At 39.8% G+C, this 26250-nt stretch overlaps 1 protein-coding gene across 4 annotated transcripts in view; it reads right to left on the bottom strand.

Annotated features, from left to right (window-relative positions):
- The window catches only part of kcnip1a (Kv channel interacting protein 1 a), a 50329-nt gene that overhangs the window by 4095 nt on the left and 19984 nt on the right, over positions 1 to 26250 (bottom strand). For 3 of the 4 annotated variants that reach the window (XM_042493029.2, XM_088081067.1, XM_042493030.2), the window contains 3 exons: positions 2577 to 2701; positions 893 to 962; positions 56 to 126 (listed from right to left, as the gene is read on the bottom strand). In XM_042493029.2, the coding sequence (XP_042348963.1) occupies positions 56 to 126; positions 893 to 962; positions 2577 to 2701 (266 nt within the window). Of the gene's footprint in view, positions 1 to 55; positions 127 to 892; positions 963 to 2576; positions 2702 to 15115; positions 15298 to 26250 lie in introns of those variants that run through there. The other variant, XM_088081068.1, reaches the window with a different exon arrangement.

The raw sequence follows: 26250 nt of genomic DNA, 5'->3' as shown, positions 1-26250 counted from the left end.
TATTTGGAAATAAATAAACAAGAATATTATAATTTTAACATTAAATTGAGTAAACCTCAAACTTTATGGAGCCGCTATGTGCTGTGTCAAATGCATTGAACAGGTAGTGTGCGTAGGTGCTGGCATCTGCAGGAAGAAGAAGAAAACGCTTGTTGGTGGTGATTCGTATCATTAGGATTATATTGATACTGATATTGATAGTGATACTGCTTATCAATAACAATAGTTATTGTTACTGTAATTGATACTGTTTTCTTAATTTGAAAAAACAAACATGACTTGAAAAGATGCAGAACAGTTTTAACACTTAATTTAATAATTACTTCTTTTTTTTCAGGTATAACCATTTAAATTGTTTCCTGAGTTTCCTGTAGATATAATGATGAAGAGCAATTTCCACAAATTTCTGGATGTGATGTGCCTTAAAGCTGCTTCATAACCAGAAGCTAAACTTAAACAATATTATAAAATTACCAAAGTACTATAGTCCTCCAGCTTCTCTGAACTTTACAGAAATAGATAACAGATAAAATAACTTTAAAAAATATGTTCATGAAGCAAGATCATAGCAATGCACAACATACTTTATTAATATCTAATAAATACAAGCCACTGTTACAAATAAATGCATAAATTACACATGCAATTTACGCATTTAAGCATATTTGAATATCACGGGACGTGCAGTTTGAAAGTGCTAGCCATGTTAAAATGTCTTCATCTTGCATAAACACTGACAGCAACACCGTCCTTTTTGGTGCACACTGATATTTTTGTGCTGACCAGTCATGAACCACCACTTTCAATAAATCCCTACGTGTCAGTGCAGTGGCTGGAAACAATACAGATGCAGGTTCAGACTCAAACAGCTCAACACTTAATTTCTCTTTACCTCCATGTGGGAAGAACTGGGAGTATATTTGCTTGAAAGTTTCCTCATTTACAACGCCACTTGGACACTCCTAAAACAGAGAGGCAGAAAAAGAGAGTGAGGAGGAGAAGAGACATGAACTGCAGATATCAACCTGATTGAGGGATGGGTCACATAGAGACTGATTGAGAGTTGATTGAGATGCAGAAAGTGTTGGAAGAAGAATTAAAGGGTAACACAAAGTTGATGAGAGACTGGTTCTTGATTGAACTTCTTAATGATAGTTTTAAATTTTATCAGTGTGTACTTTATTGTTGTCTAAAATCACCAAAAGTAGACTGCAGTTGCAAATTCTGACTGTCTGTCCAAGGTGTCACTAATGAGTCCAGCTTTTACAAACATCTTTGATTTAGTTGTAAATTGGCAGACAAACATTAAACCGTCTTTCCAGTCCTGGATGACATCTGTGTGTGTGTGTCTGTGTGTGTGCATGCGTGCTTGCGTGCGTGCACGTACAGGCCGGGGAAAATCAGTCAAAATGGTTGCTTTGATAAGATATCTCAATGTTTTAAAATTTTCATACATCAACGTTTTTTTATGTTCACTAAAAGGAATATCAGTCAAAGTGGTGGTTTATTAATTCTAATTCTGGCTCATTTTATCTTGTAAAAGTGAAAAAGAAAGAGCTATTTCAAACAAGATCCACATAGAATTAACATTAACAGTTAAACAGACAAAAAAAAATGAAGACAACCAAAAATACACAAGTATAGTGGTAGCTAAGCCTCAACCCAATGTATTTGTTCTTGTAATGAAATCTGATTATATTTGGCAATATATTTACATCACAACTTTACAGAATGTTCTATCATCTATTGCTACAGTGAAACAATATGAATATCTATGAGGAGGTTATTTTGGATGAAAGTTAATTTATTCTCTAATAACTTACATTGGAGAGATACACAAAATGACACTGCGGACAGCTCCTGTTGCTGAAATCAAGTTAGTTAGTAAATCATTCACAAGAGAAAAATTACATTGAACAAAATCGTATGTCTTGTACTTCAAACTTAAGTGTTCATCAAAGCATCATTTACCCAAAAATAGATCTAGATTTTGTTTTAGAAGCACCAGTTGCAGTTTTTGTTTTGCAGTGCTTGTTGACTGACAGCTGACAGTTTAGAGAGAGCCATGATACCTAATGAATCTATCATCGTGTCTGATCCCTCCATGTCTGTCCAAACTTTTAACCCGTACAGTATAATGGGGTTGTTGTAGATCTAAGATGCATTACTACAAAAGCCAGAACGACACTGAGGGATTCAAGTTGCTTAAAAAATATTGTTTTATTCAAAAATGAATAAATTAATATTCAAATACAATTCAGAATTATTGGGTGAAGTGTTATTTATTCTTTGAACTTAATCTCCAGTTTTTCTTGTTCATTAGAAATTATTTTTTCTAATTTAGTTTTTATTTTTCACACACATTATTACAAATCTATGAAATAATATGTGAGGATGTGGTAAGAACATGTAATGGCTTAGACACAAACACCACACCCAAAGGACATACAAAAGGTCAAATGTAAACATACAAAATCACCAGTGCATTTGAGAGACTAGTGTCCAAATAAAATAAAACTATGTAAAAATAAAAATATATTTCAATTCCCTTGAAGTGAATGTGTACAGTCACTTACATTCTTGAAGCCCCTGTAAAGCACTTGGAGCTCTCGTTTGCTGAAGTTGGTTTGAGCTTCTAGCTGGTCGAGGCCCTCCGGTCGATGGCACACCATGGTCATCTCCAAGTCATCATCAGCTTTATCTGAAAAAAACAAAGAAATATTCCTCAACATGAACAACATACAACGAAAAAATGAGAAAGCAAAAGAAAGGATGGGTAGTAATATACAAAAGAACCAAGAGGGGATACAGCGTTGCAGTGACGTCAAGTTTGAAATATTTGAAATATCTGTTTCACCAGGAAAGGCAGAAATAATAAGACTCTTATTTTCAAAAGGGAAGGAGGGGAGAGAATGAGAGGTAGAGGTCAGTCTAACAGCTCCATGTTCCTCCTCTCACTGGCCCCGTCATTAACAACTCATTGCTCTCCTCGCCGGAGGGGAGGGGAGAGAGGACAAACCACTGACTCTGAGAAAAATACACACACACACACACACACACACACAGAGAGGTTTATAGTGCCTTAAGTTCAACATGACAGTATATCAGCACATTTGTCTACACCTTTGTATGAGCATCTACATACTCCCTGAAGCCATCTACAATGAAATAATTATGTATAATATTATTACTGTGCATAATTTAATAGAAATAGTCATAAAAATTCTGAATATGATGAAGTGGCCATAATGTGCAGCAGTAAAATGCCAGACAAAAAAAAGGGTGATTAAGTAATAAGACGGTGCATTTTATGAACGCCGTTTCAGAATAATGTCTGTCTGATGGTCCGTCACTGACCTGCCCGAACCTGTCCAGCTGTGTTTGCTTGATTGTGGATTATATGAGAAGTTATCATCTTCCCCTGCTTCATTATAGTTTGTTAAAACTCATAAAACAATATGAATGTATTGGACATTTAGACTTTAGTGTTTCCATCTACACAGCTGCCTATACAGAATTCCCATTCAAAGTACTGAACAGTGATCAAGCACAATTTTCTCTTTACTTTTTGCATTAACATGTAAATTAGGGTCATCAGTAAACTGATTATTACCGTAATATAAGAGGATTTAAACAGACAGTTGTTTGAATAGGAACTGGTACAGTCATAGTGTCTGCTGCAGATACAATGACTGAGCTAAAGCATTTTTAAGGTCTCCTGTTCTGCTTTAATGAAGTGTCACAGAGTGCAGTGTTCACACTGTCCTTGGCACTCCAGATTTTGAAACATCAACACTCTTGAAATAGAAACATTTTTATCTGTGTGGCAAGGCCATTAGTGCTTTGTAAAGCTTCATTACACCAATACTTCTTCAGCTCTGTTCTCTCAGAGAATCATGGGCAGCAGGTCGGCATTTTTACTGTGCCAGGCCAAGAAGATTTCATCTCACTGCAGAATGAAACCTCAGTCAACAGTCCAGTGTTCCCATTTCAGCAGACTTTTCCTGTAAATAATAATGTGGAGGAACCGCAACTGTGATTTAAGAGCAAAAATGGTTTAAATTTATTACTTGTACATGTTGATATGATTAAATTGCAAAACAACATGCAACTTTTTAAACTGTTACAGCCTCATAAAAAACAATAATATTTTATGTTATCCAGCAAGAGCTTATTACACCATGCCCATTAATTTTCGACATTATGGGTGCATCATGACTTTGTATAACTTCTGCTGAGTTGCTGTGCAGACTCTCTTTATATAGCTCCTTTCCTCTACCATGCACACACACACACACACACACACACACACACGTATGCACGCACACTCTCTCACACCCCCTGAAGGCCACTCGTTTCATCACTCAGGCAGTTCAGTGTTTCTCAGTGTCACATTAGGATGGAGGTTCACACTCATGACTCAAGGTGAGATTATTCACATCTAATTCCCACCCAGTGGTGTTCAGGTATAGCCCACTGTATACTGCATAATCACACTAACACACACACAGACTCATACCAAAAAAAGTGTATACACACACATTCTCATAAATGCATTCAAAATACAGATCCTGGTTTGGTTCTCTTACATACTACACACTGTGGAATAAACATCACAACTACAGTAACCTCACACAGTATATGAGGCATGCATGTATAGAGTTAAAGAATATGCACTCCTCTGATAAACTTTACTGCAACTCGATTGTGCATGTTAACGTCTAGTTGATGGCACCTGCATAGTCACTGTCACACTTCATGCTCAGACAGTCCAGTCTCAAAGTACAATGTATAGTTACACCAATCACTTGAATGTTTTTTGAATGAGCTTTGTGTTTTTTAATAGCATTCGTAGGGCTGCAGTACTAAGCTCCTTTGATTTACACAGCATGTATAATCATGTAGAGCAAATACAGCATATTACAGGTCTGAGGCGAGAGCGCTGCACGTTATTCAGAATTAATTACACAGCTTGGTGGAATACTTGATTCTGATTGATCAATCACGGCATCCAACAGTCTGTTCTTTCTGAATAGTAGACTGCTGCTGTATGCAGTTATGAATTTAATGGTCTTTTTTCTGTGAGGTGGGGTATTGTTGTAAAATCAATATTTTGTGACAAATTAGTGACTTCTTTAGTAAGTACCCACGTAATAAGTCGGATCATATACAACATGCAGATCAATATCGCAAAATAAACTCAAACTCAAACTGGATGATGCAAGACCCAGACTGTAGATGTTCCTGACATACTAACTTAAAGACCTTTGCTGCAAATGTATTATTTTGGTGCCATTTCAATAAAACTGACTTGACCTTTCAGGTTCAGTGAGCATTTGGATTTAATAGAGTTTTCATTCAGTCAAGTTTTCTCAGATAGTTAACGACACAGTCGTCATCACAGCAGGACAAGGACATTTCAGTGTGTACAAAAATAAGACATATGTGCATGTAGTGCTTAATATCACGCCAATTTTGAGCAAATACCATGAAAATGAAATTGTGGCAATAATGATAGGGTAGAACTCTGAGTTTTGATGAATAATCAACAGTAAAGTAAACAACAAAGTTGGTTAAGGCAAATAATAACAGCTAGGACAGACTGGTAAAAAAAAGACATCACTTTACTGTATTGCAGCCTTTTATCAATATCCTATCAATATATTGCCAAGCTCTATGTAGATACATTTAAAAAAGCATGTGAAATTATGTAATAAATACAACACTATCAAATGAATATGAAGAATACAAATAGCTGTGTTTCCATACATTAAATCAATATCACTGCAGAAAGTATCTAAACATGTTGACATACAAGATTTGTTAATTAAAAGCTGTGGAAAACATCCCTGCAAGTTGTGATAAGCACACAAGTGATAAAAAATGGTTTGTATTGATATTTTCTTTCCTCTTTTATCTTTGATATCAATTCGTTGTAGCTGTGTTAAGCTCGGTTTTTGCATATTGGATGATATAAAACATTGCTGTAAAAGCAATGTTTACAGAGAATTGCAGCAGAATTATTATCAGTACTAAAAAAAATTAAGAGACAGCCGGCCATAGGAGATTTAGGATATCAAAAGCAGCAGAGAAAAGAAATATAAAAGCCCTCTACAGTAAGCAGGCATTAAAGGCAATAGTTAAGAATTCATTAAAGTGCACGCAGTTAAGAGTGTAAACTGTGTGCAGCTTCTAATATTTACATCTGAGTGATCTAAATCCCACATATCCAACATTCACATATAAATAATACAAATATTTTCTTTAATTATTACTGAAATAACTTGCTCACAGGCAGACTGTGAAAACACAACCTCCTTCACACTTTGCTGGCTGTGTGCGTGTTGGATCACAGTGATAGCAGTGGTAGTACTGACTCACCCTCGACAGTGATGACTCCCAGTAGATGCAGCATTTTGACGGCCCCACAGCACAACAGAATGATGGCTATAGTGTGCAAACTATTCTCACTCTGCTCCTCTTTTTCCATTTTAATTTACTTCTTTCTGTCTCCAACTCAACTTATTACTTACGTTTAAATTCTTGGACTTTTATCATGCAGAAATATACCGCATTAAATTGCAACTAAACTTTTAAACTTGCCACAGCTTTTCTACCAACTCTGACTACAGTTGCAGACTGTTCCTCTTCCTCTCTCTCATTGAACTTTCTATCCATCCTGCCTTCTCCTACTGTGAGATCAGCACTCATTCGCCTCTCTCTATCTCTGTCTTTTTATCCCCCTGTCTCTCCACTCCCTGGGGCATCTCCCTCTCTTTTACTGACCTTCACTCCATCCCACTAACTCTCTCCCTCCCCCTCCTCCGTCCCCCCACAGTCACTGTGTCCTTCACTCTTGGGGAGCGAGGCTCTAACTTGAGGGTCCGACCTGAGAGCACTGTAACAATGATAAACTCACCTTCTGCTGTACGCACGCATGTGTTTGTTTAGTGACTGTGCACGTGTGTGTGTGTGTGTGTGTGTGTGTGTGTTTGTGTGGGAGCAGATCAGCACTTGATTAATCAGCCCCATTAAGACACACGGTCCTCCCCAAACAACAGAAGGCTTAATTTACTGCAAAGTGACTTTTCTACCTGAACATGCCTGAGTCCCTTTAAATGACTTACTGTACAAAGTAAACAACACTTTATCTAAATCTGTAATTATGAAGACGCCCAGCGAGACGACACGAGCCATCCCTGTTTCACTGAGATGTTTTATGTGTTAACATCATAAATTCAAAAAAGTTCAAACAGCCGTTTTTAAAAATGGTCTAAAATATAGGCTGTACAGTAAGCCAAAAAATAAATAGCAATTATTTTTGACAGATATTGCAACGAGTCAAGATTTTAGTGGGTAATGGTATTTTTTGCTGTTAGTTTTCACTAAAAATATAAAAATGATCCTGACGTGATTTTATTCGGGTCTCTCTCAAACAAACATGTTTCCATACATCTGGAATATGATTTAAAGGCCGGGGGATGTCTGCAGCACTATAATATTTCATTTATAATAGTTTGTTGTGACACATTTTACCTTTATCAAAAATTGCAGCTCCTGGTTTTTGGATATTGCACTTGGTCGTATTAAGATTTTGATTTAAAAAAATGGATTAATTATGCAGCCAGAATTAAAAGTGTAATAAATAAGATGTTAAAACGATAATACTGAATCTAGAGTTTCGTCAAGGGGCATAACCATAGTATTATGGGTAACAGCCAACATAGATGCAGAGGAAAAAAGAAGTGCCCCAAAATAACCTCATTCTGTACAAGGTCCAAGAGGCACAGATGGTAGTTGTCTTTCATTTGTTTCATATTTGTGTTTGGTTGTTGTTTATTACAAAAATATGTTCGAGCTTGAATACCTTGAATAAATGGTTGGGGACTTCTAAACTAGTTCTCAAATATATTTTAATTGTACTATTATTTCCACTTGCCATTTGTCTCATATTACTTCAGTGTATCTTACCTATTTGAACAATGTTTGGACTGATAGATTAAATGACTTGGGACCATTTAGTAGTTAGGCTAATTTTATTTTAAGGGTCTTTGGGTAGTTTTGGGTTTAAAATCTTACTGTGAAATACATGTGCTTTCTTTCTTTTCCTAAAATCTAGACAACATTTTAGTTAACACATTCTTAAATGTGCTTAGTGTCCCTAGTCTCAACCTTCAGATAGCTTATCAAAGTATCACATTTTACATCTCCATTGCGTCTTATGAATCGTACTTGTATTTTAACTATGTTTTAAGAATAAACTAAACTGAGATCAATGTGCCTTTACGTGGAGAATGTGATGAGTTTTTGGTGATTTTATTACATTTCTGTTGTGCTACATGTTTGGGCTTATTTATCAACAGATGCTTGAGAGAATTAGTATGAATAAAGATGCATATTTAAAACACTGTATGTCTTTTATCTTCCTGTGGTCGTCACAGTAGCTGCTGCAAAAGAGAGAGAAAGACTAAATACATCTTCAAAAGACATCTTAATGATGCATGGCCGTTATTTAATTGGACCCGTGTAGCTATTATCCTATTTGTATTGTGATATTTCTGATTGAGACGAGTATACATCCTGCTATAACCTGAGAGTACCAGCAGGGGACAGCAGTAACTAACAGAGGACACCAGTGTGCACCAACGCTTCTCACAAGGATGTGTTGTACATGTCATTACATGTGTTACTTCACATTTAGCTGACATGTTCAGTCAAATCATGATAAACGTTTAGAAGATCAGTGCAAAATGTCTTCTTTGTTGAATAAAATGCGCTATGATGTTAAAATATAAAGCATGATGTGATGAAATAAACATGGAGTATTCTCTGAAGCATCTCTGCACTGCGACCAGCTGGCACTCATTCATAGTCTTAATGTGAATGTAAAATAAGGAGCTGTGATTGCCCAACGAGCTGAAGTGTAGCCGCTGACTCGCAGGCTGCAGGGGGCTCGGCTGTACCAAGAGGTTTCCCACAGAGTTGCCGATTGAAGGTTTGCTTTATTTACTGTTCTGGGATTAAAGCAGCAGTGCTGGGTAAAATTAAATTTATTGGCAAGAGTAGCGTTTAATTTAATTTGCTCGACATTTAAAAGATGCTCAGTAGTGTAAAACATCACTTGTTAAGGATGATTAAGTGTATATTGTGTTCATTCACATAATCAGCCCTCAGCTGTCTCTCACTGTGACCAATCAGCAACGTTTCTGTCATGGTGTAACACACAGACACAGTGAAGGAGAAAGCCTCTTGACACAGTTTATCACGCTTACACTTTTCCCCTGTGCTGTAGGATGCTACAACAAATATTAAAGGAAACGTGATGTTACATTTACCTCCGCTATTCGGCTCCATTGATACATTTCTCTGATTGTCAACAGGATGATGGCAAAACTACTGGCCTGATTTACATAAAACTTGGTGGAAGGGTGTAGCATGGACCAAGTAAGGTACCCATGAACTTTGAGAGTGGATCCTAAACCTGGTGCAGATACACAAATTATTTTTCACTTTGCAATATACTAGAGCCTGACCGATAATGGCCTCTCATAGATATATTGGTGTACATGTTGTCCAGTACATACCAATATATAAGGGTTTTTTAGAGAACAAAAATTAATGCTCTAATTAATTAATGTCCTATATCGCATCTTCTATAACAAGACAAGGCATCTGGCCATGGCAGAGGTCTGCGCTCTCTGAGTGCCCTTCTAGTTCCTGAAAGCACCTTTCAGACATAGCAAAACTGTTTGATGTGGCCTGAGTAGTTACAAACAAAGCCCCTGTCAAAAAAACATGTGAATTTATCACATAATAATAGTGATAAAACTTCATCAATATCATATGTTTCATACAAAAAGATTCACCACAATGTGCAGTCATTACAGTTATTAAATATTCAAATATAGGCCTATTCATAAAAAGACAGATGATAGAAATAGTAGCATTCAAGACAAAGCAGAGGTGACACGTGAAAACCACTTCACGTGACTAGTTCACACATTCTGTAGGCAGGTGCCGGTTTCGAAAAAATGACATGAAAAAGGTATAAATCATATGTGAAAATTTAAATTTCACATAACACGTTAAAGACATTTTATCGGTGACAAATTCAAATGTACAAAATCTTATGTGATAACATGAATTTCACATGTATTTTCTTTTTAGAATCAAAGTGTGAGTGGCAGTGAGGGATCAGCTGAAAAATAAATGTGATCAGGTCGTTGCTGCTCTGGACAGAGCAGTTTGACTTTCAAACAAAACTGTTAATAACAGTCACTTCAAAGTGAGGCTCCAGCTTAGGGGCCCCCGGACCCACTGGGCCTGAGCCAGTTCAGTAATCCATTCATGGATATTAGGGAGTGGATGATTCGCTCCTGCTGCCAGTCCAAGTGCACATAAAGTGCTCTGTTTTTCTCGTTTTAAATAGTGAATAATTTTACCCTGACTGCAGCGTTAGACACTTCTGTAAGCAAAGGTCTGACTGCAAGGAAACATCTTTAAAAGGGTGACATTAACATTTATAAGTGGCAGTGTATAATTAAGTTCTTGTAGGGTATAATCAACAGTGGTGCAAAGTGCACATTTACTCAAGTACTGTATTCAAGTACAAATTTTAGGTACTTCCATTTTAAGACACTTAACTCTTCTACTCCACTACAATTCAGAGAGAAATACTGTATTTTTCATTCCACTACATTTGTCTATCAGCTTTAGTTAGTTTGCAGGGTTAGATTATCAACACAAAATATGAAAAAACTTATAAATGATGATGGATTATTATGGGTTAGGAGTATTAAAAATATTTGAAATTAGCCAAACATTAACCAGCTGCAATACCAAAACAACTGTACACATGAATGAAATAAATCTGTACTTTTACTTAAGGACGGGGCTCCTACATATTGGGGCAAGTGGGATTTAATCCCTTTCAGACTTTTTAAATGACACTTGGAAAGAAATTTAAGACCAGTTTTTCAGTAGCCAATACTGAAGGGAGAAAAACATGTATCGACATTAATTACTTAAGATTAGGGGGGATTTTATTTTTCAGTTATTTATTGTAACAGAAAACATGACTGTTTGGTGATGTTAATGTAAGAGGCCTTCCGTAAATTAGTTTTTAATGTTACACAATTATTTTGGGCTTTTTCAATGCAATGTCAGAAAAAATACTATTAAAATCCCACCTCTAATGTCTAAGCATTTTTGTGACATTTGAAAGATAGAGACATTTTAATGCAAATGAAGGCCTTATTTTTAGATGAATGAATTCAATGCCTTTCTAAGACTTTTTAAGGATCTGCTGGAACCCTGTAAGTAACATTTTGAACAAGTAAAAGATCTGAGTGCTTCTTTCTCCACTGATTAAAATACCTAAAGCTGTTAACTTAGTAGGTTAGGAAAACCGCTATAAAATCAACCTTCACAGCAGCCTCTAGAGCCTCACTTCAATCTGTTACTCGAGTTAGTCTAAGACATGGAGTTTGACAAAACCCTGAACCCATTTCTTTCAGAGCTTGTTTGGAGTATTAAGCGGTGACCTGAACTGTCAGCAACGAAAAGACTGCCTGTCACTCTCCCCAGCCAGCACCCTGTCACACAAAAATACCTCTTACATCAGCACACACACACACACACACACACACACACACACACACACACACACACACACACACACACACACACACACACACACACAAACACACACACACACACACACACACACACACACACACACACACACACACACACACACTTCCCCCAGCCCAGGAACAGGATTTAACTCCTTGCTGTCCTCCAAATACTGCTGGCTCTTATATACAGTGTTAGCTCTCATTTCTCCTCCCTCTCCTACTTTCTTCTGTTGCCCACTGAATCCTCCTTTCTTTCTCCTGCCAAACTCTGGTCTGACTCTGCCACTCTATCTCTGCAACGCTCTCTCTTTCTTTCTCGTACAGAGTTCTGTAATCCTTGCCAGAGAGTGTGTCATTTACATAATCTGAATTAGCCTAATCTGCCGTCCTGGCGGCGATGGAGAGGGCTCGCTCTCACTGGCCTCTTTAACGGGGAAGAGTGCTCTCCAAGAAAGTAGCAGCTCTACTGGCTGTGGGCTTGCTGGTGGTACGCAAGAAGTAACTTAAAAATAGATCTGCGCTGCAACAGTGCAATTTACGCCGTGCAAAATCGGCACAACATAATCATGTTCCTCGGCGTGAATTTAAGCTCCCATTCTGAGACGCATTGTTTTTCACAGTAAAGTCAGTGGACACGGGGGCCAGTCCCTGAGTGGCCTTGCAGTGGTTCACTGAAAGTGCAACGGCTCACTCTGCGCACACAAACACTTGGACGTGTAGCGCGCCAATGCATCCAGCCGCACACTCTCAAACAAGACAAGCATGAGCATATTATTTCAGGGGTTGCAGATAAAATAATAAGCACCCGTGTGCAGAAAATAATATACACTCCTATGCTTGCATGCCCACACAAACACACATCTGTTTGCTTACTAACCCTCAGCCTGTGACTAAAGTGCTGGAGGGTGTTTGCAGTGTTGTGTTTGAATGTAAAGCTACACACACGCACGCACGCACGCACACACACACACACACACACACACACAGAGAAATCCACCTGATGTCACTTCTTAAAATGTGAGGATTTCACTGCTGATTATTGTTTGGGAACAGTGAGTCAAATACAGCTCATTTACACATACACACACACACCTAGCAGCATGCCAATATTGATCTTTGAGTAAATACATGTCTAGACTCAAACACTGCACAAATACACAGAGGCACACACACACACACACACACACACACACTCTGCTGAATGCCAAGAGAGGAAAATGACGAGATGACTTAATAAGCACTCACACCAGCTAATGGGAGCGTGGGTGATGGAGAAAGGGAGCAAATGAGAGAAAGAATGGAGGCATAAAGGAGAGAGCAAAAAAGGTATGGAGATGAGGGTGCCAGGAGCAGATTGTGGTGGCAGCATTTGAGAGTGTGTTGGGGGAAAATTAGAAGTAAAGATAAAGAGAAACAAGCGTGCAGGAGGTGTGGGAGAGAGAAGAGTGGGGGAACAACAGGGAGAGGAGAAAGCAGCAGGGTAAAACAGAAAGATGTGAAAAAACAAATGGAGGAGAAGGTTGCAGGGTGGTGAGGGAGGAAGCAGAAAGCACAAAGAAAGCAAGATAAGAGAGGGAAGCAGAGGAGTGACGGAAAGGAGACAGGGAGAAGATTGAGACAACATAGCTGCAGGGGAGTAAGTGAGGAAGATGGAGATACAGGGGCTGAAGAAAAAGGACTGAAAAATTCACCAGGGAGGGGTAAATAATGCCAGATGAGAATGTCACTGCTGAGATGAGTTGTCAGGGGCCACCACGGCAGATGTGAGGGGAAATAACACAAACAACAGGTGGTAGAAAAGTACAGACAAAGAGAGGCTGTCAGGAAACACTTGACAGAAAATAAAGCAAGTTGAGAGAACAACAAGCAGCCTTGATGAAAACAGACAGAACAGACATGAAAAAATTCAAGAAGGCGCAGGATGCAAACACGGCGAGGTGTTTTTTTCCCTCTTCAGAGCTCAGTGATGAGCCCGCGCTCAGAGGATCAATCATGTAGGAATCTAATCTCGCAATATTACAGCCGTGCACCGTCTTCCCCTCTCAGTGTCACTGTCAGTGTCACGATCCCGGATAACAAGTTATCTGCAGCGCCACAGAATAGGCGGCTGCACACGTACAAGCCCCCGCTGCACTAATCCTGCATACAGCCAACGTGTTCGAGCGGCAGAGGGAGAGAGCACTACAACACAACACCAGAATTACAAACAACCTCCAAATAGCTCCGGCTCCCATTCTTTCATGTGTTTCGCAGGGAAACTGTGGAGGCAAATAGGCTTGTTTTTCATTTGCAGGTCGAGTCACACGTTTCCAGTGAATCTACAATCACCTCATTATTCAAAATAGCAACAAATTTACGCCTTGCCTTTTTAACACCCATGGGGGAAGGTGTTTGTTTGAGCCTGTGGAGTGAGAAAAAAAAAGGAAGGCTTATTCAAAGGATGAAATGAGCCATATGCACTCACTTGGAAAATGTCCTGTATGGTCTAATTTGCACTGAAACACCGATAATAGTCTGCCTCGACAAATAAAGTTGAAATGACTGCACACAAGTAATAGTGGATATTTTCACTCTGGCACTGGTCTCCTGCTCAGCTTGCCCATTCATGGAGCAGCCAGTTCGGATTTGTTAGATTTATAAAAATGAGGTTTACAGGCTTTTATTAGAATGAGTAATGAGGGAGTCCAACATTTCACACAGGCAACAGGTCTCCATTAAAAAAAGATCATCTGCATATTTGCATCTCTCACTTCTCTTTCACATGGCCTTGACTTACTTAGGAATACCCCAATCTCATCAACCCCCCCCACCGCCATCAACCACCCTCCCACCCCAAAACTGACATCTATTGTTGCCATGGCTACCGTGCTTCCAAGGTAACAGCAAGACGAAAAAGCAGTGTGTGAGCAGAGTGACAAATACCTTCGACATGTGTGTGTTTACCAGCGTCCATGCCCACATCTGCGCACACAGACAGACAGACAGAGTGACGCACGCACACGCACACACACACACACACACACACACACACAGAGAGAGAGAGTCAAAGAAGCCATCTCTCACTCTCCGTTGTCAGAAAAGGTAAGCTCAGCAACAATCACATGGCTGCACACCGTCACACTCAAACTTTGTTGTAGAATAAAAAGATGCTCCTTTTCCTCTGGGAACACCTGTTGGTCTCTCTCTCTCTCTCTCTCTCTCTCTCTCTCTCTCTCTCTCTCTCTCTCTCTCTCACACACACACACACTTCAAACCACATACCCTCTTTCTTTCACTGCATCTTCACTGAAACACCAGCAGTTATTAATCTCTGGTCTGCAGCTTGTGTGCGTGCGCTGTATAATTGTGCTGGAGTGTGTGTGTGTGTGTGTGTGTCTTTAAGACAGACAAACTGTTAAAAGTTTCCCTCTCCATATTGTGTTCATATATGTGTTTATGCACATGCATGTGTATGTGTGTCTGTGTGTGTGTTCCCTCACCCCTGGATGGCCTCCTCGGTTTGGTCTGCATGGTCAGCGTACCCACCACAGCCCCCATGTTTGCCGTCGTCGTCGTGGAAACAGGCGCGTCTCTATGCTGGAGTCTGTATCTCTTTTTGTCACGTGTTTGGACGGCTCGAACGCACGCACGCACACTTCTTCGCCCTCGTTCCTCTCTCTCATCCTCCTCTCCCTCCCTCCCTCTCTCCTCCTCCTCTATCAATGGCTGCTGTTGGCAGAAACCCCTCTCTATCATCCCTCCTTTCACGCTTTCTCACTCCATCTCGATGGCGCTCCTCCTCTCTCTCTCTCCCTTTTTTCCTCCCAACACTCTCCCACTTTCTCTCCCTTCCTCTAATATTCTTGTTTTTCATTAGGGGCTTTAGCCTCAATCCCTCCCTCTATCTCACTCTATCTCCCTCCCACCTACACCCGCAAGCCAAGAGCCAAGCGGAGCATCAGTGATTCAGTTTGAAATCGCCAGGATGTTGATTCACGAAATCATAAATTAATATGAGTGTACCCATTGATTTGTAAATGATAACACTCGGTGAATCACTCGGAGGAGAGAAAAACAACAAACATGCCCTGTTACATTTCACACCTAAACGCATCTGCTTCCTCCTGTGATGTCGGACAAATATGCAAAGAGATACAGCCTGAAATATTGATTTGAGAGGTAAATATGAATTATGGAGTGGAGGGAAAACATGTGCATGTGACAAAAATTATGAAGAGCCCCGTACATCACCTCTGTTTTCCCTCAACATCACGGTTTGTTCATGAAAAGGCCACTTCAATCCATCAACACCTCCGCTCACTCCATCCATCATTCCTGTTCGTCCATCCATAATGCCCCCAACAAACACACACACACGTGAACAGGGGATGGATAAAGGGATGGAGAGAGTGTGTGTGAGTGGTGGCAGATTGGCTTCCAGGGCAGGAAGCAAGTAAAGAAGGAGCGACGGGCAGGAGTGCGGAACAGAGGGAAAAGGCTTAAAGTCAAGGATGTGAGAGGAGAGAGAGATTAAAAGCAGGAAAAGGCAGGGGATGAGAAGAATGAGATATTTAATAGCGTAGAAATAGAGGGATCAAGACAAGTGTCAGATAATACTGCAGGAGTGTGTGCTCCTGCCTGTGAGAGCTGCACACACGCCAGATGAAATCACATTTTAATTAAAGCCCGATCAATACAAACGAGGTATAGGGTCTTACTTGATGAAAGTACAAAGACACAAATTCAAAGACAGTTACAGATGAGTAACAATGCACAACGGGCAAACACAGCACGCACAAAACTCGGGGATGCAGTGGTAGAAGGATTAAAAGTTTCAACATCGCACTTATCTTACTAATCCAATATAGTTGGTTATAAAGTCCTCTACAGTCTACGCCTAAAGTCATGAAAACATAGTTTTCAATCACACGTGTGAACACTGATGTTACAGTTAGTTTTGTGACAGATGTGTGTCCTGATGTTTCAACCATTTTTCCCCTGTTAAAGGTTTTGGGGAGTTATTCCCTGTCCACTGTGAGCGTCCAGGGACAGACGGATGTAATATGTTGTAAAGCCCTCCAAGATTAATTGTGATTTAAGATATTGGACTTTGTAGATCAAACTGAAACTGAATGAATTGAAATGAGTATTTCTACAGCTTTTTGGAGCGTGCCTTGTGATTAGCCTACAACAAACTTTGACTTGACTAATCTGTAAAGCACTTTGGGTTTCCTTCGGTTATTAAATGTGCTATATAAACAAGTTTGTCTTGCTTTGCTTACAATTCTACCCCCTCATGTAAAATTAAAAAAGCATCTCTTAACATAATGTAGTCCAGCACTGCAGTGCCTTAACTATGATCTCGATAATGAATAGATGACTAAATTTACCAAAAATGAAAACAAATACTGAACTTTATAAACTCTCTAAAGGGTTAATGTCAAAACTGTTGTACTGAATTTTAAGCTAATTTTTGTAGTATATGTGTACTTAATAAAGGTGCCAGTGACATAATCATATAACGGGATTCTAATAAACTAATGCATGACTCAGAGAGAAGCAGAGCATCATCACACTGAGCCGCAGTAAACACGACTTTAGTCTCATGGCGGAGACGTTTAGTTGTGTGACTGTGGTGTAATTTGTCTGTAGTCTAACATTAGCTTTTTACCTCTGCCGATTACATTTAGGCTTCAAACATCATAAAAGTGGTGTTCATTTGTAAAGATTATCTCACTGAAAAATACTACTGCATCAAAAACATTTGTTTATCAAAAAGCTTATTTTTTCTGCAATAATCTAAAATTCAATGAAAAAAATCTCATTGGCTCTTTGACCTGAGAGCCAGGGTGAAGCTAACTTCCTCGTCAGCCCCAGGGCAGTCTATGACTTTAATGCATCAAGAATTTTCTCAGTTTTGGGATTCTGGGAAAAAAGTTTTCTTCGTGAATTCACCGTAAAACAGGTAAGTAATTGATATACAAATAATAATTTGGAGGTGAAGTTGTCCTTTGTTGTTGCTGGTTGAGGTAGAACAAATTTAACCCCCCTTATATACTGTTTGGTCGTATTTTACAAACTGATGTTTGCGTGTTTGATTCTAAATGAATAAATGTAATGGAGAGAGCTTTAAAAACTGCATTCAGATAGTAATGTCGACACTCAACAGGAACTTGCTGGATGCATAGATCGAATCATCACTGGCTGATGGCCCGAGCTTTCACATATAAAAGCCACTAGCCTCAGGATACAACATGTGAAAATGCCACTGCCAACTATGAGCAAAGTGACAGTTTTGCTTCAAGGCTGAAAACATTTCAAATCTTCTTTTTGCCACTGAATGAACATAATGTCTAATAGAGTTGCAGTTGCTCCTGCAGATGATGCATATGTCGATTTTACAGCCAAGTTTTCAGGAGTCGATTTGGAGAATAGACACGCTGTCTTTTTAAATGAAGCCAGCCATCCGTAATAATGCTTCTGCAAATGTGGCAACTGCTTCGAAAATGGGCCACTTTTTGTGTGCTGATAGTGAATAATGAAGTGATTGTTAGGAAGCCATATGGGAAGATTTAGCTGGAAAGATTTAGTTTTGGCAAGTGAAAAGAATCTGCTATTTGCTTCCATGAAAATCTGCTCATGGATGCTCAAATACGTGGTGGTTTTTCTTTTTTTTTTTTTTTTTTGCACGACAGTGAGAGAGACAGAATGGACAGCAGTGGGGAGTAGCGCTTTCACCCTGCCTACACACACACAAGGAAGCACACATATGTACGCACATACTCTCTGCACATGCACCAACTGTGGGCAGAAAGAATGGCTGATGATAGGATGAGGTCTCTGTGGACTCTAGTGGCATCCAAACAGCGTGCAGCACCACGGAGCATGACTATTTCCTGCTACACACTCACAACTCTTCCTCTCAGCCACTCCCTGTATCGTGCCTATAGAAATTTACAGGCTATCAAAGTCATTTCTCCCTATCTTCACTGCACCCTGCTTCATCTTTAGCCTTAAACCATATCTATCCATCTCTCTCCCCCTCTGATCTATAAATTTGTCTCTAGGCATACGGCCCTCGCCAGTACACATTTATCTACCCATCTCTCCCTATAAATCTCTGCAAACGCATCAGCCTAGTGTTCTTGTCGTTTCTAATGCTGTTCGCAGCTTGTTCCGATCTCAAATCTCCATCCCTCTCTATCTCCCTCCGGTCTCTGACAGTCCCGTTTCCACATGCTGACAGAAATGTTTCTCCTTCAAGTAATCATTTCAAAGTCTGTCTGTAGAGCAGAGGAAAAAAAAGCCAGAGGTTGGAGTGTGTGCGAGTGTGTTGATTTCTGTGTTTGTGTGTACAAAGTTGCTGCCGAATTGCCTGGTGTTTCCCTGCAGGCATTTGAGGGAATGGCTGCAGACTGTTTTACAAGGCCCCTGTCACACTTTTGAGGAAAGAGAGGATAAGAGGCAGAAGAGATGGAGAAGAGCTGCAAGAGTAGGAGAAGGTAGGACGGCATGAGGAGCGAGGGAAAGACAAAAGGCAGCAAACGCAGAGATGGAAACATATTTGGCAATGAAAGATAAAGAAGAAGATGGAAGAAACACACCAGGAAAGCTTCCAGCTGGAGATTAGTGTGTGATGCAGAAAGTGAAAGAAAGGGAAAGAGTGGGTAACAAGAGCCAGAAGAGTGGGCGAGTGGCATTGCAAGACAGAAAAGGCAGAGGAGAGAGCAAGTGGGACACGCAAACACTAAATTTCGAGAGAAGGGGATGGGAGAACAAAGAGAATGAGGGAGAAAAACGGGGAAGCAAGCATGAGAGAAAACAACTCTAAAGATCTTTATTAAGATTAAACCTCCGGGTGGAAGCTTCTGAGAGTCAGCTCAGAAAGCTGCACATTCAGACCAACCTCAGTGCTAACCTGCAGGCCTGCAGCATAAAACCTCAGCCTTTTACTCAAACGTTACCCTGTAAGGCTCACACTAACAGCTACAGATTACAAATCTATCATGCAGCTGTGTGACACTGTCTTGTCAGCACACAAGGATTTGGCAATTACTCCTCAGAGGCAGCGTGGCTTTGGACAGAGAAGAACATGTCTATTAGAAGAATCAATACTAATATCTGCTGCTGTCTAAATGATTTCTCTCTCACACACATACATACACACTGGTTTGTATCTTTATTAGTGTATGCAACCCGTGCTTCATGCTGGCTCCCATCACATTACCAGAAAGAGAATAATTAAAGGATCGTCCGCTATTGATCTGTCATCATCTTGCGGGAGAGGGAAAAGAAAAAAAGAGGGGTGGAGAGGCGGAGTAGGGACGTAGACAAATGGAGAGAGTGAGAAATAGTGATGCAAGAGAGCTAGGATGGACGGTTGAGGAGGGAAATGAGGAGAGAGAGAAAGCAGGGGATAAAGTTTGAATGGGAAATGGTGATTAAAGAGGGAATGGATGGGAGAGGCTGAAGAGACACACAGATCGAATGACTGGGTAAAGGGAATAAAGTCGTCTTCATCTACGACAAGGTTTATGTTCTGCACTTATTTTCATAGCTATCTATATGACATGAGACACTTTAGCTAAACCGCTACCAACTGCATTTTTTCCTCTCTGTTATGCCCTCAACGTAAATGTTTTCCCACACAATCAAAAATAGTATCAAATATCAGTATTTTTCAAGGTACTCTACTGAGTTAGAAATCCCTGTATCATGACAACGCTATAATGATATGAAAATGGGATTTTTTCAACTGTGCTCTCTAGAAAAAAACAGCCACGATACAACTACAAGCACAAAGAAAAACTAAAATGCCCACAAAGACTGAATACACGATCGGTAAACCGTCACACATACAGTGAACTTGCAAATGTTGTATTTCTTTGCTGCTTCCTTTTCACACATGCAGAGCTGAATATGATATCTATCATGTGGATGACACAACTGTGAGCCATGAGTCACTGACCTGATGCTTATAAGGGCACAGGGACACATCATACATTATTTACAGCAAAACCACAAACACCCCCCCCCACACACACACACACACACACACACACACAGTCGATGACGTCCTTTTTTCAGCCACTGTGGTATTTCCAGTGTCACATTGTTGTTTAACACAAACACACAAACAGCGGCGCAGTGAAACAAACAGAAACTCAACAAACAGTTTGAATGTCAGCGATGATAAATGACGCCGGTTTCTTATTTTTTTCTTACACATTCACTTGAGTTTTTTATCTCGTGGATAATTGAAGCTGTTCATCTTCGCTCTGTCCTTGCCTCCTTCACACTGCAACAGATTTTTTGTTTTTCAGAGGTCTCAAACTCTCAAACTTAGAGGTGCTTAGCAAATTTGGTCCCCTAAGTAATAGCTTGATAAAATAAAACAATAACACAATGGAGATTTACATGATGGAAAAGGTAAAAATGTTTCTTTGCACCTAAGCATGGACATGTTTGTACGGCTCTGGGAGAAATGGGTACGATATGTCGATCCTGACTGAACACTCAACTTTTTGTTACCTGATTTTACTGGACTGCTACAAGCATTTTATTCTATTTTACTTTATTTTGGTTCATCTCTACCTCTCTGGGATGTATTTAAAAAAATGTTAGAGAGACAGATGTTAGCTAAGTCAAAGATGAAGGCGAGCCCTTTCAGAGGTCATGGGACTTTTTTTGCTCGCAGCGTTGCTGGGACACTGGAACTGCTGTTTGTTTTTGCTGTTAAATTAATGTGCATTTGTCACAGCCCTCTTGATGTTGTAAAACTACAGATAATAATACTGTCAGTCTGTTTACACTGAAATAAATAAAAACCTTAATTAGAAAAGAAAGAAAATAAAAACTGACTGTGTGACATTAGTGGATTATTTATTTTCTGTTCCTCTGCTGCTCCACTTAAAAGTTAGAAATAGATTTTTTTCATCAGGCATGAAAGAGCTCCTGTAGGGCTTAATTAGTGTAATGAACATGTAGATAGAAATGACTAAGTTGTTGTGTTTACATAACCGCCCCCGTGTTTATATTAAACAGACACTGTACAGGTTGATATGGGGACGTAAGCTAAATAAAATAAAATAAATAGATGAATTTGGACTAAAACAAATGTGAGTCTGAAGAAGTGTTTGGAGTGTTTCTATTTTTGTTGCACTTTGTTTTACTTAACTAGAACTATACAAAGTGCTCAGTGGACAGCATACTCTCAATGTCCAGTAACCTCTGAAAGAAGAAGACTTCGGATTTCACTCTGTTGTCATGCATGTTGTGTAAAACGCTACTTGGGCAACATCCACAGTTTACTCTAGCCGAGTCTCATTTCAACTGTCGCATTAATTTATTTCAAGTGATGTGCGTCACTGCTGTCACAACTGTGTGCACAGGCCGGACCATATAGTCACAGCTAAGTAGCTATCTATATTCATCATCTGCATTTCTCTCATTGGCCCCAGTATTACAAAGGCCTGAAGGCAAGCACAGGGCTGAGCTGTCTACGGAGATAAATTGCATGGAAAATGTTGTTTATCTTTGAAGAAGTGAGCAGAACATTTGCCTGAAAATATTATGCAAATAAAGCATCTTAATTTATACAGTATATTGATTTTTTTTTTTTTTTAATAAAATGCTCCGACGTGGGTTTAATTTGCAACACTGAGAGATCAAACGCTGACAGAGGATCTTAAACGATGGGCAGATTTTTATTTTTTATTTTCAAAATGGAAATAATGCTTCCTGTGAAGATCCAGTATAGATCTGAGTGTAGAGAAATATGAGATATGAGGGTGTAATATCACGATTCAATCATTACACACTACATGCTTCGGGCATGGGATTATCCAGAAACCAGTTTTCACGATGCCATGTGTCTAATAAAGCTCTTTTGCTGTCCTAATTGGCCCTTTTGGTGCACTTCTTTTGATGTGCAGGGATGAGAGAGAGGGGTGGAAACTGTAAAGCCTATTAAAGAAACAGGGCTTCTCTCCTCTCAGCTCCTTGGCCCTGAAGCAGATGGAAACATTGAACCAAACACACTTGCTTTCCACAAGACCCGCATACACTCACACATGCACAAACACACTGATATTTACATATATTGTGTCGGCCCCCAAACTAAAACTCCACATGAAAGCAGTTGGAGTGATCTTAGAGTGGGACAAGGCTATCTGCAAAAACTCAGAACACAAAGAGATGTGAGGGTTCAAGCGAGAGAGACAGTGGAAGAGAGAGAGATAGAAACCCTGAGATAAACAGCAAAGCCAGACGAATAGCCATACATCAAGAAGAGAGCGGCTCCGGGAATAGAGGAGGAAAAAACTTGAAGGGAGGAACACATAAAAGACAAAATGAGGAGGTGAAATGAGGTGAAAGCGAGCAAGACAAAGAGAGAGAGGCTGAAAATTCACTTGACAGAGCGAGAGAGTACGGAAAAATGAAAGTGGAGGCAAAAACAAATGGAGCGAACGGACAGGGAGATGAATGTGTCGGCAAGGTGCAGGTTTTGTAGTTTATAACACACCCACTGGGAAATATTTCACAGGAGCAGAGTAGTTTGTGCACAGTGACAGTGGATATATTCCCATATTTTGTTCCAGGTGACGACAGAAACATATAGATAAATTCTTTAATACCAACCTATGGCCATGAGCTGAAAAGGACACCAGCTAATGTCTCTAGTGGGGGAGCTATGACTTTATGTAGGCCACAGCATCAGTTTAGCTTCTTTTAGTAAGCCACATGAAAAACAAAAACACCTGCTTTAGTTTGTACAGCATCCCTCTTGAATTTATTTCAATCACTTCATCACTATAAAAGGCTCTGAATAGGCTTGTAAATGGACTGTATTTGTTTAGAGCTTTTATACCAAAGCCCTGCGCAGGGTGTCTCTCATTCCCCATGCAGAGCACAAGCTGGGATATGGAGAGAAATTGGTTTCGTGTCTTGCTCAAGGACACATCAAACTGTAGAGGGGAGGCGCTGGGGATCAAACCACCAACCTTGCCATTAACAGCTGACCTGCTCGACCTCCAGCACCACTGGAGGATTAAATCAAAGGTGTACACTGCACACCTGTCAGTCTGGGACAAATGTTCCCTCAGAATGCAGCATCATCTAGTTATGACCCCTCATCACAGCTTTAATACAGCGCTTCAACCCACAAGTGATTTTGCCCTCTTAGAATTTCAATCATTTTTAAAAGGCTGAAGAGCTACAATTATACACTACTTAACAAGAAAAGCAACGATTACAAGGAGTCCTGATAGTCTAGTGATTAATATGCATATAATCCAACAAGTCCTCAACCCACACGACCACAAAGGTTGCTTTTTCCTACCCTCTAATACCACCCAACAACTTGTTCTCATCCCAACTCATCAAATACCGCCACTTTGTCAGTGGACTAACATGTCAAAATATGATGCGGTAGGCACACTTCTGCTTCAGTTTTGGAAATTCAGGAATGGTGTGCCAATCTCTATTTTTTCTTTTCTTTTTTCTTCTCAAAATCTGCTTCTGTTTTCACAGGATGTGTTTCTGCATCGCATGCTTACAGTCATTATCAAAAAAAATATATATAACGTAGGTAAAAACACATCACACACACACAGTTTATGCAAGTTTATGCAACCAAAGTCTGTGGTTAGGTTCAGAAAAAAATATCATGGCTTGCTTAAATAACTACAGTTGTTACTAATGACATATAATGTCATGCAACATACATACATGACATACATCACCAGCACACTACATTAAAAAAATACACTGACTTTTAGCTTTACATGGGAAATGAATAATTGGCTCCAGGGTGAAAGTCCTGATTTTGTTTGGCCCATCCCACCACCACCACCTTCTCCATCCACTCTATATAGACTTTTAGGCTCTTTATATAACACCATAAAGGCTGCCTGAGTGTGTAGATGTCTGACACCCATGTCCACTGACAAAGCAGTGGTATTTAATGAGTTGGTTTGTTGCCCACTGTGTCAACAACTGCCCCCACTCAGTGTGTATCATACTGCTGTAACAGGTGCTTCTGTGCGTAGCTGTGGTATTTGACGTAAGAGGGCTGGACCCACAGAAACATTTTCTAAATTAGTGCCGAGGATCAAGACAAAAACAACATATATGATTGTTAACAGTGGCAATTTTAAACACATGCTTAACTGAAATGGTCACAGTTTGGTTAGGTTTAGGCATCAATGTATTGGGTTAGGTTGAGGAAAAGATCATTGTTTGGGTGTACAAACTTATGTACGTAACCTAAAATAACTAAAGATGTCCTTATGGTTTCACACGGTACACAGACGGTTGTCTCCTGGGTGAAAGTCCTGTGTTTTAAAGTGTCCATCCAACCTGACCTCATTCTACGAGGACTCTATCGCTCTTTATACAAAATCAGCTGATTTCCTCCTTTGCTCCCGTCATTATTACTGCAGCCACTAGAGGACACAGCCTGTCAATAAGCAGACAAGAGAACGGTCTCATATGATCTCAACTTCCCTGTTGGGATACTTGGTTGCATGACATCACAGTCTGTCTTTCCACGTCTCTTATATCACTGTTTCTATCCTTTTGATTATTTTATATCGTTCTTTTATATCTATAAAATATTATATTATATTATATGATAAACTGCACACTTTTGTATCATTTATTAATGTCTGCACTCGTGGGAGGATTCTGTATCCCTTCAAGTCAGGAGTCGTACAGGTTAAGCCCAGGTGAATTCATGTCATGATGAAAGTCTTTTTTATTCTGTCTTGTCACTTAAAAAGTCATCAGATTGATGAGTTTGATGAGAGTCTGTCACGCCTCTGTGCTTCACAAAGTTGACTGTGTCATAGAAAATATTTTTTCATCCTGACAAAGTTCTGTATTCTCAGCAAGTTAACTTTTGGCTCAGCTGGTTGCTGCCTCATGTTGGGTGGTGATCAAGGATGGGCCAACCTTCCATGCAAAATGAATCCTGCCCTGCTTTCATTAGGACACTTTTTATAAACACGGCAGCAGATGGTGAAACACACACACATTCACTGACACTCACACTGCAGCCCCCTGAGGAGCAACCTCGCCTCCTCTCAACTTTTCTCAATTTTTCACTCCCACTTTTACTCATCTATCGGCCTCTTCCTCACACCCTAACAGTAAAAACTTCAAAGTGGCTGCTGTTTAGAGGTTATCCTAACTAGAGTAGAGCTTTTCCCGCGTAAAACTTAGCTAAAAATACATTGCAGCTGCTTCATAAGCATTGTCGCCTTCCCCAAGTAGTAAATGGGTTAGAGGACAACACGTGTTTTCTCTGTGGATCTTTCCATAGGTTTCATATTTTAGGCTCCACCTTGAAAATGTGCCTGGTGTATCTGTTCAGCACGGATCTGAAATATCTGAGCTGTTGCCATGCAATGAAATGAGGCGTAGGTTGGGAATTAAAATAAACAACCCACGCAGGATGCTATATATGCCTGTATTTGACAAAACCATTTATAGGGTCTCTGAAGTGTTTACAGCTATTTCAAATCCTGTGTGGTCTGACTGCTGTGTTTGACAGGTATAACACTGAAAATACAAACAGCTGAGAGGCATTCTCCTTACACAACATTCACATCCCATAATTTACATCACTTACATC

This window comes from Plectropomus leopardus, chromosome 8 (genome assembly GCF_026936395.1).
Source record: "Plectropomus leopardus strain MGB_pleo_1.0 chromosome 8, ASM2693639v1, whole genome shotgun sequence".
In the NCBI taxonomy this organism is placed as follows: domain Eukaryota; kingdom Metazoa; phylum Chordata; class Actinopteri; order Perciformes; family Serranidae; genus Plectropomus; species Plectropomus leopardus.
The sequence above is the reverse complement of the archived record's forward strand: the minus strand, read 5'-3'. Positions and strand labels throughout refer to the sequence as shown.